Source organism: Sinohyriopsis cumingii, chromosome 4 (genome assembly GCF_028554795.1).
Source record: "Sinohyriopsis cumingii isolate HCF-2022 chromosome 4, ASM2855479v2, whole genome shotgun sequence".
Taxonomy (NCBI): domain Eukaryota; kingdom Metazoa; phylum Mollusca; class Bivalvia; order Unionida; family Unionidae; genus Sinohyriopsis; species Sinohyriopsis cumingii.
Genome location: NC_142964.1, coordinates 32,335,388 through 32,348,624, shown reverse-complemented (window position 1 = coordinate 32,348,624; position 13,237 = coordinate 32,335,388). Strand labels below are relative to the sequence as shown.

Genomic DNA, 13,237 nt, shown 5'->3' with positions numbered 1-13,237 from the left:
GAGGTTATTAAAAGCAAGAACTGGGGCAATGCGAAAGCATTGTCCCTTTGAGTTCCTCAATGCCTTTGGCATTTTGAAGAGAAAAGTTAGCTGTTATTTCTGTCAGTGGCTTCTGCTTTATGACTTCTATTACATTCAGGTATCATATTGGAGGGGATATAGGCCATGATAAGGGATATAGGCCATCATAAAGTCCCATGGGACCAGTTTTGACATGAATATGCCCAGATCACTTACCTTGTTTCTTCAGAGAAACCTACAGTGGGTTTTGACTTGGTTGAACTCATACGAGTTTGATCATTTATCTGGAACCTTGCTGAAGCTATTATCATACAAAACATTTTTTCTAACTGCCCTAGTTTTATCATATGGGATGAGCAAGTTGCATGCCTTTTCAATTAACCTGAACTATCTTCAGTTCAGATGGGATTGTTTTAAGGGGTTTTAATCTGACCAACATGTATCATGTGCTGTTAAACCCAACAAAACAAACTCCTGCTATTACTTATTCTCCTAATATTAATATGAAGGGCTTTTTGGGAGTGTATTTGACTGAAAAAGAAGATATTTGAGTAATTATGTTTCTTTGTGAATACTTGCTTGATCACATTACTGTCAACCCTCTCATATTTCCCCACAAATGAAAGCATCCTTGTTCATATATCTCTCAGCTTCAGCCTTTAAACATCTGGTTGATGGGTAGTCACAGTGGTGATAAGGGGAGGTAATGGGTACAAGTTTCTTCCCTTTGTCTATTTGGTAGATATGAAAGATGAGTTTTTATCTTTTGGGGAGGATGGATTTGGGAGGTAGTGGAGTGTATTTTCCTAACATTAATGTGATTGTGTGACTGTTACTGTTTTATGCTTGACTGCCATAGTTACCCTCTAGCACCTTTTGTACTATAATATCCTACATAGTTATTTTCATAACTGTGCTGAAGCAGCAGACGGCATTCCTCTATTTGAGTAAGGCTGACATCATAATGACAAGGTCATTGCTAGGGTGACTCAAGCAAAATAGTCACCCTCAAGTCATTTTGCCTAAATATGCCAAAGAGTAGACCTTGCCTTGATTTTAGGCCATTCCCCTCACCCCCATTGACTCAGTACAATGCACTATGAACCAAAGTTAAATGTTGACATTTGTGTCAGTTTCCTATTGAAAGGTACAACATGGAGAGTTAAATAAGTTTTATGATTGATGCACCTGTCAAAGCAGCTAAATCTGGCTCTATCATGCAGGTGTAGATGAATATTAAGTATAAACAATTTGTATCACAATATTCCAGGTGCAAGAAGGTTCCGTGTTTGGACAAGGGAGTGTATACTCCACTCCACCAGTGAGAATGCAGATGGAGTGGAACAAGCTCTGGCATGGAAGTGAGTTTGTCATTAATGCATATATTGTATAAGTTTGACAATAATTTATTACATCATGTAACATACAAATCATATCACATTGATATAAGATATTGTAAATCATACAGTGTGTCATGTATCAATGTAAAGTCAGGTTTATGATATATAGTCACCCTCAAGACATTTTGCCTAATGAAGTATATGAAACTTTTAAAAAAAAATGTGTCAGAGTGATACAGTATGCTCAATGCTTCAAGCATAGATGCCAATCATTACGCTTTGGGCGTAATCTTTGTTTTTTTTTCTTCACCAAATTATGTCTTACACTAGACTGTATGTAGATTACACTTTTTCCTTTCAGTAAAGAATAAAATTAAAATAAAGCAATGAAATGTTTTTGACATGTAATATTGTTCTCTAATTTCTTAAATGTCATCAGTATTTCATGAACACTTACATAAGACTCCATTATCTGAATAAGATCCCTATTTCTACATTTTCTCACTCCATATTTTCTCACCTGCAGATGTAAGTTCCACCTGGCAAAAATTAATATATTGTGAGATAAGTAAGGTTTGAGAGAAATGAGAAAAAGCGTAAGGTATCAAAACACTAGTATTGCTGAAATGAAAAAAAGAATAATAAATGATACTAACATATGAAAATTATATTTAATACTTATTTAGATTGATTGTTCATTCAAAGCTATTGTAGATAGATTATAATCCTCATGAAAGCATGTCTCATTTTATCCATGCATGCATAATTGCAATGAAGAATGTGACTGTAAAGCACTAAAACTATTGCTTAAAGGACAGTTACTAATGAAACTCTAGGTATATACACTAATTACCTCAGAGTATTGAAGCTCACACTTCACCAATTTCAGATAAAACCATTGAATCAATATCGTGTCAGTCAAGTCTGCTGTGTACCCAAATGTTTTCCAGGTAAATAAACCAGAAATTGTTAATTTAAAGTCCAGCATTCTTAGAATCATGGATAATGTTAAATTTGATCTGTTTGTTTAGACCCAGTGGTAGCCTGATTGCATCATCTCAAAGGAAACCCAACAAGCATGACATCATATTCTATGAGAGGAATGGTCTTCGGCATGGAGAATTTACACTGCCCTTTGCCATTAACCAAGTCAAGGTAATGTATGGTCATTTTTATGTCTGTGCTGCACTAGAAGAAGAGAGTATATTGATCTGTTGTTTTTTATCCCACCTTATTTGATCTACTCCATTATCCAGAATGCACATAACAATTAGAAGTAAAATTTATTTATGCACATTTGTATTCAGATGTAGATGACCTGATTAAAATTTCATGCAGTAAAGGTGCTAACATTGTTATTTGTTTTTAGTTATTTGCCTACTTTTGACCTCAACTTTTTCAGTGAAAATTTTGGGATGGTTATGCAGAAACCATATAATTCAGCAACACATGTAAAATGATGTGATTAGATTATAAATGTCCAGGCAACACATGTAAAATGATGTGATTAGATTATAAATGTCCAGGCAACACATGTAAAATGATGTGATTAGATTATTAATGTCCAGTTCATCTGTTCATTAATGGTTTAGGTGGATTTGGACTTTGACATTTTTGCATTGGTGTAGGACCATCTATTGTACAAACAAATCTTGTATCAGAATCTTGTTGTTGAGGGTTTGTTAGGTCACTGACTCTCAGTCCAGACATATTAGTCCAGTCTGTGGTGGTAACAATATGCTATATTGTATTGCCAGGAAATACTGAATTTCTTGATATGTATCTCTTTGTTATTTCAAGAATAATAACTGTCATATTAGTACTTTTCATTTTCAGTGGTTACATTCATTATGATACAAATTTGCTAATAAGTCAAGTCAGACTTGAAACATCAAAGATCCTGATCTGCTGTACCATAATTTGCCTGCACATCAAGGTGTGTGCTGTTTGTTCTACTGATTACTTTTAACAAACTGCATGGACCCAGATCTGCTGGCACAGTTTGCAGATGGAGTCTTAAGTGATTATATATGGTACTTAATTAATTGTACCTGTTATATTGACCGCTCCCATGGCCTAGTGCTTATAGCGTTCGCCTCGGATGCAGGAGGTTATGGGTTTGATACCCGGCTGAGTCATACCAAAGACTTACAAAAATGGTACTGACAGCTGCCTCACTTGGCGCTCAGCATTAAGAGGTTAGTGTTAGGACTGGTCGGCCTGGTGTCAGGATAATGTGACTGGGTGGGTCAACATGCTACATGTCTGTGGCATGATGCCCTAGTGCTAGACATCACTATAAACTGTCACACTGCAGACATCGTAGTGATATGACTGAATTGTTTTTAAAGCTACGTTAAAATCCAAATCACACACAACACCTGTTATAGTGCATGCCCAACCATGACCACCGATCAGGGTCTGTGCTGTATGTCTAAAATCAAATACAGAAAACTCAGCTTTAGTATTTTTTGACAGACGATTTGAACCCATTCATTTCATACACAAATAAATATGTTTATAATGGTTTCTTTCCTAGAAAGCACAACTGTACAACATGGTCCGTGATATAACATGGTCTTTGATACAACATGTTCCCTGGTATAACATGATCTCTGATACATCTTGTTTCCTGGTATAACATGATCTCTGATACATTATGTTTCCCAGTATAACATGATCTCTGATATAACATGATCTCTGACACAACATGTTCCCTGGTATAACATGATCTCTGATAAAACATGGTCCCTGATATAACATGATCTCTGATACAACATGTTCCCTGGTATAACATGATCTCTGATAAAACATGGTCCCTGATATAACATGGTCTCTGATACAACATGATATGTTCATGAATCTCATTATATTGATTGAATTGTATTCTTTCATATAATGTACTCCATTATAATGTGAACTCATTTATATTGCAACATTTTTCTGCTTCTTCTGTGCAGTGTTACAGTGAGGAACCACTGTACTTTGTTACAATGGATAATACCTCTCTGATGCCTTGTCTGATTCTACATGAAACACATCACAGTGCCAGGAATGCAGTCTTTCTATTAACTTTTATATATTTATTTAATGTGTGAGCATTTCTGTACATTACTGAAATTTCAGATTCTAAATCATTTGCATGGTAATGTTTGTAAGTTTTAAAAATTTTAAATTTAATTTTAATTGATTCTCTTCTGTAATCTTTTATTTCACCAAATTGTGACAGCAAGTTAAACTACACAAAAAATGTTTAAACTATCTTTTTTTGCTCTATGATGACAGTGTTGTGTATAGTGAAATTTTCCATCTTATATTGGTTTAGCTTTGCATTGAGGTCATCTCAGGTAATATGTTGAGCAACCATGTTCCAGGAACACATTTCTAGTTCTCCAAATGAAGTTTTAGAAAACTCAATCTTCTCTGATATAAGTGAGATATCAAGCTCACATTTTATATTCATGGCACTAGATGGAGTTTATTATGTTATTTGTCTTTCCATTTATCTGTTACTGATTATGTATCTGCATAATAACTTATGTTTGTTGTCTTACATCTCCAGTTACCAAACTATATAGGGGTAAGAAATAACCCTATTAATTTTGGGGTTTAATGGTCAAAGTTACTGAAAGAAGAAAAGTGGTTTATTCAAAAAATTTCAGTTATGTACATGGAAGTATTAAACATTGAGGGAGTGTGTATATTACCATTCATGGTTTCTCTTGTTCAAAATTAAGCCTGATGTTAGTTTGAAGCAAAAGATCTTTAGGTGTTCATGTGCATACATATACAGGTCAGAGGTCGGGATCAGAGAATTTGACAACAGTTGCAAGCATCTACTGAACTTTGTAGTATCCAGATTCTTTTGCAGTGTCTTTGGGGGATACCATTCTCACCAGCATCAGTCCACCACCTTTCTGTTGGTTACTATATTGACTTGCACAAAACATCTGATATTGAGTTCACACTAATGCGGGCATTACTATCTCTCATTGTGATCTGAGATTAGGAAGATAATTCAATATAATATATATCTGTGGTTGTTTGATTTTGTGAACAACACCCCAAAATAGTAGGTTTGCAGGATCTGTCTTGAAGTCTTGTTTTAGTGTATCTCCCATGACAAGCCCAGGTCCAGTCTTATTGATTTGATAATAATTATGATGAGAACATTCTGATTCCATGTCATTGGACATGGCGTTTGAAAATAGACTTTTGCCAAAAAATTTCAAGATGGAGACTAACATATTGACGTATTAGATTATTATGATTTGTGGTACATGTACTTTTTTCCCACAAGGTATGCGAGCTGGCCTGGAACTTGGAATCAACAGTTTTGTCAGTCTGGTGTGAGGATCTTCCAGATTCTTCAGTTTCTCCCATCAAATCATATGGTATGTTCTAATATCATGCCTAACTACAGTTAGGCTAGATCCAGATCTGCCATGAAATAATTTAAAATTACAGTCTGTTTTTATCTTATATTTTAGACATTTGGTATTTTTTAACTTCGTGTTTTATTTTGTATACCTTTTGCAGAATTTTTTCACATATTTTTTATATCTTTTATCGTGTACTTCATGAGTTTGTAAGGGTTTATCTTCAGAAGTTTTGTTTTGCAGTTCATTATGTTACATTTTGAGAATTTTGCATTTATCTGGTACCATATAGTCAATACCATGGTAAAATGTTGTTAAACCCTAACTCACAAATATTCAAATTATCAATCACCTTAAATTATTTTGTGTGTGTTGAGAAATATATTTTTTATGAACCATTGATTTGTGTTTGAACATGACATTTATAGTTCTGAAGCATTGTATTTATATAAAAACTGCATCTACAAAAGGTTCTTTCATTTTTGTTTTGATACCCAATGAAAATGATGTTTTAGAAGGTATAATAAACTCAGCTTGTCTGTCTGTCCATTGATTATGCTTTTGTTTCCTTACATCTCCTGAACACTTTTAGATATCTTCATTAAACTTATCATCGTTAGACAGAGTGTCCTTTAAAAAAAATGGAATCTGACAGATTAGCATGTTATGAGTCCTTTAAACAAATGGAATCTTCCAGATTGGCTTGTTAAGAGTCCTTTAAAAAATGGAATCTTCCAGATCTGCATGTTAAGAATCCTTTAAAAAATGGACTCTGCTTGGTCAGCATGTTAAGAGTCTTTTTCAAGAATGTAATTGGCCTCATCATTGTGTTAAGAGAGTCCACAGTAGTTAAAAGTCAAACATAATGGGCACTCTTGATATGAGAACCCACAGTAGTTAAAAGCCAAACATAATAGGCACTCTTGATATTGGTGTAGGTGTCATTAGCAGTTTCTTAAGGGTTTTGATTAATTTTCTTCCGCAACACTTTGAAGATGGGCTTGACATACAAGCCATAATATGCTTTTTTTATATCGGTCCATCTTACCACTGCAATCTTGTGTGGCTAATATCTTAAAAACTGTTTGGATGTCTTCATGAAATTTGTTATGCATTTGTAGCATGACAAGAGTTTGTCCCATGACTTTGCCATAATGGTTCTTAAACCTTTGGTTACCACTCTATACATCATCTGTAGATAACACCTCATTCTCACTGCCACTTAAATGTGGTGTTGATTATGCTTGTTTATTCCCCACTGACACATGTATGCATTTAATATAGCACTACTCAAAATTCCAGTGGTGCGTATATATATATATATATCTGAATGTCTGGTGGAAAAACTTGTTAAAGAAACAAATGATTATACCAAGAAATGGGGGAACAAAAGCGAGATCTGAAATGGTATGATACCAGCATCACTGAGATTTGGGTGCTTCTTGGGATCTACGTTGTCGTGAGTATTATGCAGATACCCAAATATTCTGTTGCCTGGATGGTATCTGTATTTTGGGATCCCAGGAATACCAGAAATCATGATCAGAGAGAAATTTTAAAAGATAGGCAAATACTTCCAGACCAATGACATAAGTGTCAACTCACTTGAGGCCAACCAGGACGTGACAAGATTTTGCCATAAAAGACCTCTCTGTGATGCAGTCATGGAGAAATGCCAGGACGATTATGATCCTCCCAAAATCAGTCTTTTGATGAAGGCATGATCACGTATGCGGGAAGACTGTCATTTTAAACGATATTGGCCAGCATGACCCACAAAATCTGGCATTAAAATCTTGTAAAGAGCCCATCTTCTAACTGGTTTTGTCCATGAATTTCAAGTGTATGTTGGAAAGCCTGATGGGCAGAGGGAAAGTAATAGGAGATGGATTAGGGGCAAGAGTGGTGAAATACCTTATGGGAAAAATAAGCTGGTTTGTATTTTTTGGAAAAACAAGAAAATTGTCCATATTTTATTTAATAACATTGATCCCATGCAGCAGTCCAGTGTAACTCTATGAGAAAAAAAATGGATGATAAAAAGAAGCAACAAACATGCAGATGATTATATTAACAACAAAGGGGTGAGTGGGTGGATATTGCAGACCATAATCAAATGTAGTGTTTTCTTGCCACAAAACAAAAAAATGGCTGAAGTCCAATTTTTGGTTTCTAGTTGATAATGGTGATTTGAAATGCCCAGACATGGAACAGACTTAGTCAAAACAGATGGTTGCATGCTTTCAGTGGACTTGGAAAAGAAAAGCTTTATCTCATTTTGACACTGAGGGTATAAAGCACTGGCCAGGTTGGTTTTAGAAATAATGGAGATGCAAAATCTGTGTATGGGAAGGGAGAAGACATGAAGTTTTCATTGGATGTAAACAGTACCAAGTACATTATTGTGTGGATAATGACTGTTTTAAGAGTTATCACTCTCATTTTTGTAATGAGAGTGCATTTCATTGACATTTGTACAAATGTAAATATTGGATTTACGTTTTGGGATTCAAACAATTTGCATGGCTTTTTTGTATGACGGGATGTAGGAGTATGTGACGGTGGAAATATGTAGATAATATACATAATAGAAAGTAAGCCGTTTTATTTCATTGAAATCTAGCAATAATTCATGAAAAATTGAAAATAAATATAACCATGTTTATACAATTAGTTTCTGTTGTCAGCCATGTTGATGCTGTAGTAGTCAGCCTTGGAACCAGCCTTAGTAGTCTCAGCAGCAGTATGCCTGCACTTGAGCTGTAGGGGATTTATGTACCAATTTTTAAAACACTATCATGCAGGGAGTATTCTTTAAAACTGACATGACAGATCTGTTTTGTTTCATTCATTAGTCCTTAGTCTCTGTGTATGGGTTTAATTTCATGAATTAAAATTTATGCTGTAATAAATTTGTGTCAGATTTGTAAATCTAATTCGAATTCATTTTCTTATTTGTTTTTACAGTCCAGCTCTGGACGGTTGGCAACTATCACTGGTACCTAAAGCAAAGTCTTCACTTCGAGGAAGTGTCAGGGAATCGAGTTGTTGCTGTCCATTGGGACCCAACACATGCATATAGAATGCATATCATGACAGCTAATGGGCAGTACCTTCAGTATACCTGGGCCTGGGCCACAAATCACAGTTGGGGATTGACAGTAAATGACCAGGCTCTTGTGGCTGTTATTGATGGAAGTAAGTTAAAAACAAGACTTCAGCTGAAAATCATGCATATACCATAATAGTTTAATTTATTGCCTGATTTATTTGTTATTTGTAATATTACTTAATTCTTTTGTTATTTATAATGAACTGTTTAAGATATCCTCAAACATGTCATTGATTCATAATCATTATAGCTTAGTATAGTTCATTGACTGTAAACATTTACAAAATCAGTTACCCTGTAAATGGAAATATACACAGTAAATCGATAGACACATGGCTGTCAGCAATGAAGGATCTACCCATTTCAACTAAATTGAATATTTTCACATTTCTGCTTAAGAGGACTGCTTAGTAAGATTTTTCTGTTGATTATTATTGTATAGTATGATGATTATCATTTCGAATGTGTCATCACAAAGAAAAAAGTCTAAATTGACATGATTACAGTTAATTTGCTGATAATACTAACACAAATTTCTTTAAAGTACTTTATTTATCCTTGAAAAATATGTTGACAACAACTTTGGTGAGTTTTTTTTATTTTTCATTACTACTTTTTCAACTTTGTAAGCTGCTGCACAGTTTCTTATTGTAGATAATACAAAAGCACCTTATGTGCATTCCAGGTAATATGTCTAGTTGCATTCTTGATATGAGATTTTATCATTATGTACATATATATGTAGCAGTATGAGACAATATCACGCTGATCCAAGTGACGTTTTATCTTATATTCAACAAAGACATGTTTTATCAACTGTCCTATCAAAATAAGAGGTCAAAGATTACAGCAAATGAATCACAAGCTGAGCAGGGCACAGCTTACACATTGTCAGTGGCTTTCATAGAAATAGTTGTCAGCTGTAAGCCTAGTGTGCAGATTGAGGGATAGGTTGAGTTTTGAATTGGTTTGATTAATCAGTATAGTTCTTGTACCCATTTAGAAATTCTGGTAAACATTGCAACCTTATCATTGACAAATTATGTCCTAGTGGCAATGATCATGTGATGGTCACCATGTGATCATTGGGTATTGCAGAATCATGCATCACAGATAACATACTTTGCTATTATAGCGATGGCACATCTTTCATCTCAGGTGATGCAATAAAGAGGTGACTTTGCATAGCAGAGAAAGGCTGACTTAAGTCTTACTTAAATAAGTTTTGAAGGGTTTGGTGTATCAACTCAAAAGATCGATTCTTGTTAATATTCTAACAAGCAGTCTAACTACAGATGTGGTTCAACCATTTTAATCAATTTAATGTAAAATATACAGCATGGAATGGGACTAAAAATGGTTACTCCAATTTATGAAGAGTATGCTCCCTTATAACAATTGCTTATTAAGTCTAACAGAACACTGCATACATTATCACAGATAGGGTATCTATAGTATTTATATGCACAAAATAATGAATATAAAGGCGTTGGCTGATGGAAATAAAAAAGTGTGGAATATAGAGAAAAAAAAGATTGTGAGATAAAAGCAATAGATAAAAAAGAACAGTGGAAAAGTGAAACCATCTTTGTCATAACTTGTCAGATGAACATGAAGAAACATGGAATTACAGATGGTTAAAGCCTATTCATACCATGCTGTATATAATCCACGGCAAAGAGACAGTGCTATAATGATTGGGAAATGATGTTTATTGAGTGTTCTGATATACTATAAAGGTGTTTTTGCTTATAATCACAGCCATTAAAATTCTTGTTGTGATACAGCAGTTGAAAAGCATGTATATTTGAAGGAACAATTTGCAAAACCAGCAATATATTCTTAAAGATCTTTGTTTTATTTTTTAATATGGATTACATGTTCATGGTCATTTTGTCATTGATTGGTAAACATATGGAAGGAAAGAAAGTAGAAAGATATAGATACATAGAGAAATAGATGAAAAGATTGATTGATTGATTCACTGATTGATTTTGTGCTTTCCAGATACATATTTCTAACATAATACTTATTACATTCTTCAGATCCTGTTAGTTTTAGAAATAAAGTAATATTTTTCATTGGTCTAAGTCAGTTACACTTTGAATGTTCTGAATTATACCTTGGACAATTTTTATAATAAAATTGTTTTAAAATTTTACGGTCTTAAATTATCAAAGAGGAAATTTAAAGAGACATACAATTTCAACTTTTCATTGCATCTTGAAACTTTCTTGCCTGCATTAAAGTCAGTGAAATCCTAAGAATATATTGGCCTAATTTCTTTTCAACTATTAGTGGACGGGCGTGATAAGAATATATTAATCTTAGAGGACAAATTTCTTTTGAACCATTAATGGACAGGTGTGATAATATGTTATTATTTGTGGACAAATTTGTTTTGAACCATTAGTGGACAGGTGTGATAATATGTTATTATTAGTGGACAAATTTCTTTTGAACCATTAATGGACAGGTGTGATAAGAATTGTTTACATTTTCAGGCAAAGTATTACTTTCTCCCATGAGGAATATGATAGTACCACCTCCAATGGCAGCCTTTACTCTCCATCTTCCTGCAGCTGTCAGTGAAGTATGTTTTTCTCCACCTCCTCAGAGCAATGATCTAGCAGTAGTGCTGGTTGATGGAAGAATAGCTGTGTATAGGTTTACAGGTAAGTCATGGTCTGACGTATATTTTGCCTGTAACACAGACACTACCTGAATGCTAGGTTTGGGCAAGTCCATTTGACTGCTACACCATGTTATCATTTTTCTACTTTTTTTCTTGGAAACATAACTGTACAAATATTTCACAAAGGTCAGTAATTATAAATATCTGAATGCAAGAAATAAGGGAGTTCATACAGCAAACAGTTTGAGAATAAAATACCTTCTCAGGGCAACTAAATTTAAGCTTGGGCTACTGGGCTACTGTCTGATTTAGATATTCATCACATCCAGTAACATTAAGATGAATGATTACGGTTAAGAATTAAGATTTTTAAACAAGATGATATGAGCTTTTGCATAAAAGCATAGGTAAATAATGTAAATCTTTATTTTATCCAATAACATTCACTCGAGGATAAGTAAACAACTTTTGTGACCCTTCATTGTAAACAGTATTAGCATCATTATATTGGACATAAGGCATTATGATACATTGTGTTAATGTACAGAGATGGAAAAACATTTTATAAACAGGGTACTGTATGCCTTGCAGGGGCATTATGAACTGGGCAAAATATCCCTTCCAGTCCTCCACTTTTAGGTATTATCTCCATTTGTTGAATGATAGAGTACTGATTCTCTCTCATCCTTAAGAATTCCCTTTATGTTTAAGAAGTGGTCATGAATGGCATATTGGTTTTGACTGGCAATACAGTTTTCCCTGCAACACCAAACCTTTTTGATAAAAATTTCCCACTATGATTTTCTAACCTGTATTTTTTGTCAATGAATACATTGTCAGATTCATTATTAAAGACTTCTTCATCAGTGCTGGATTCTTTATCCTCATCGGTTATATTTTCCACATTATGAAGAAATTGTTTTGCACATTCCTTTTGGTCTGTGTTATTATGGCATCATCAGATACTAATGAGAAAGAATGCGAAGCCCTGCCAAAGTGTTCTGCAAATATGTCTTTCATTAGATATTAACATTCTAAACACAATTTACACTTAATACACAAAAGGTTCCAACAAATAATTATTTAAAAAACTATATAAAAGCACTGTGCAGTTAATGATTATTTAATTTAATTTAAATATGAGTTCTAGGACATTTTCCCTACTGTCTAGACAAATTTTTTTAATGTAGCAGATAATATGTTTGACTGCTTCTCACTGGACAAAATTGATAATACCAATTTAAGACATTAACCCCTGGTGACGAGTTTATGTGGCAGGAGGTAGTAGCCTACTGCCGAGCTCAGTAGCATCAAGTTCATGTATGATACACTAAAGTGGGTGGTATTATAGAAAGGTAGACAGATGTAACTCTACAATGGTACCATATAATCTGGATGTTATTGTTGCTCCACAAATTACAGAGGGAAAAACCTCAATTTTTGGACCTGATTTTTTTCCACCCAAAATTTGCCCGTGGTCAGAATCTGATTTTGTGTCTGGATTTTAGACTTTTTGGTCTTACATGTAAGGCAGACTGGTATGAACTGCAAACAGACAGATGAACCTTTTAAAAAAGTAGGATAAGTTGGGCATTTGGAATAAAGAGTGGTCTTGATACAAAAATATTGGGTCTGTTATGCCCAAAAAAATTATTTAAAAAAAAGAACAACTTTTACCCTTCTGCTCATGCACAAGCCAAATAGCCATGAAAAATAATGTTTCTAACACTGCTAGACATTATGTTATTGG

General features: G+C 34.1%; 1 protein-coding gene across 1 annotated transcript in view; it reads left to right on the top strand.

Annotated features, from left to right (window-relative positions):
• The window catches only part of LOC149800891 (putative elongator complex protein 1), a 104,105-nt gene that overhangs the window by 18,485 nt on the left and 72,383 nt on the right, over nt 1-13,237 (top strand). The window contains exons 8-12 of the mRNA XM_089954952.1: nt 1,292-1,382; nt 2,393-2,516; nt 5,662-5,755; nt 8,708-8,938; nt 11,357-11,527. Coding sequence (XP_089811078.1) covers nt 1,292-1,382; nt 2,393-2,516; nt 5,662-5,755; nt 8,708-8,938; nt 11,357-11,527 — 711 coding nt within the window. The remainder of the gene's footprint in view (nt 1-1,291; nt 1,383-2,392; nt 2,517-5,661; nt 5,756-8,707; nt 8,939-11,356; nt 11,528-13,237) is intronic.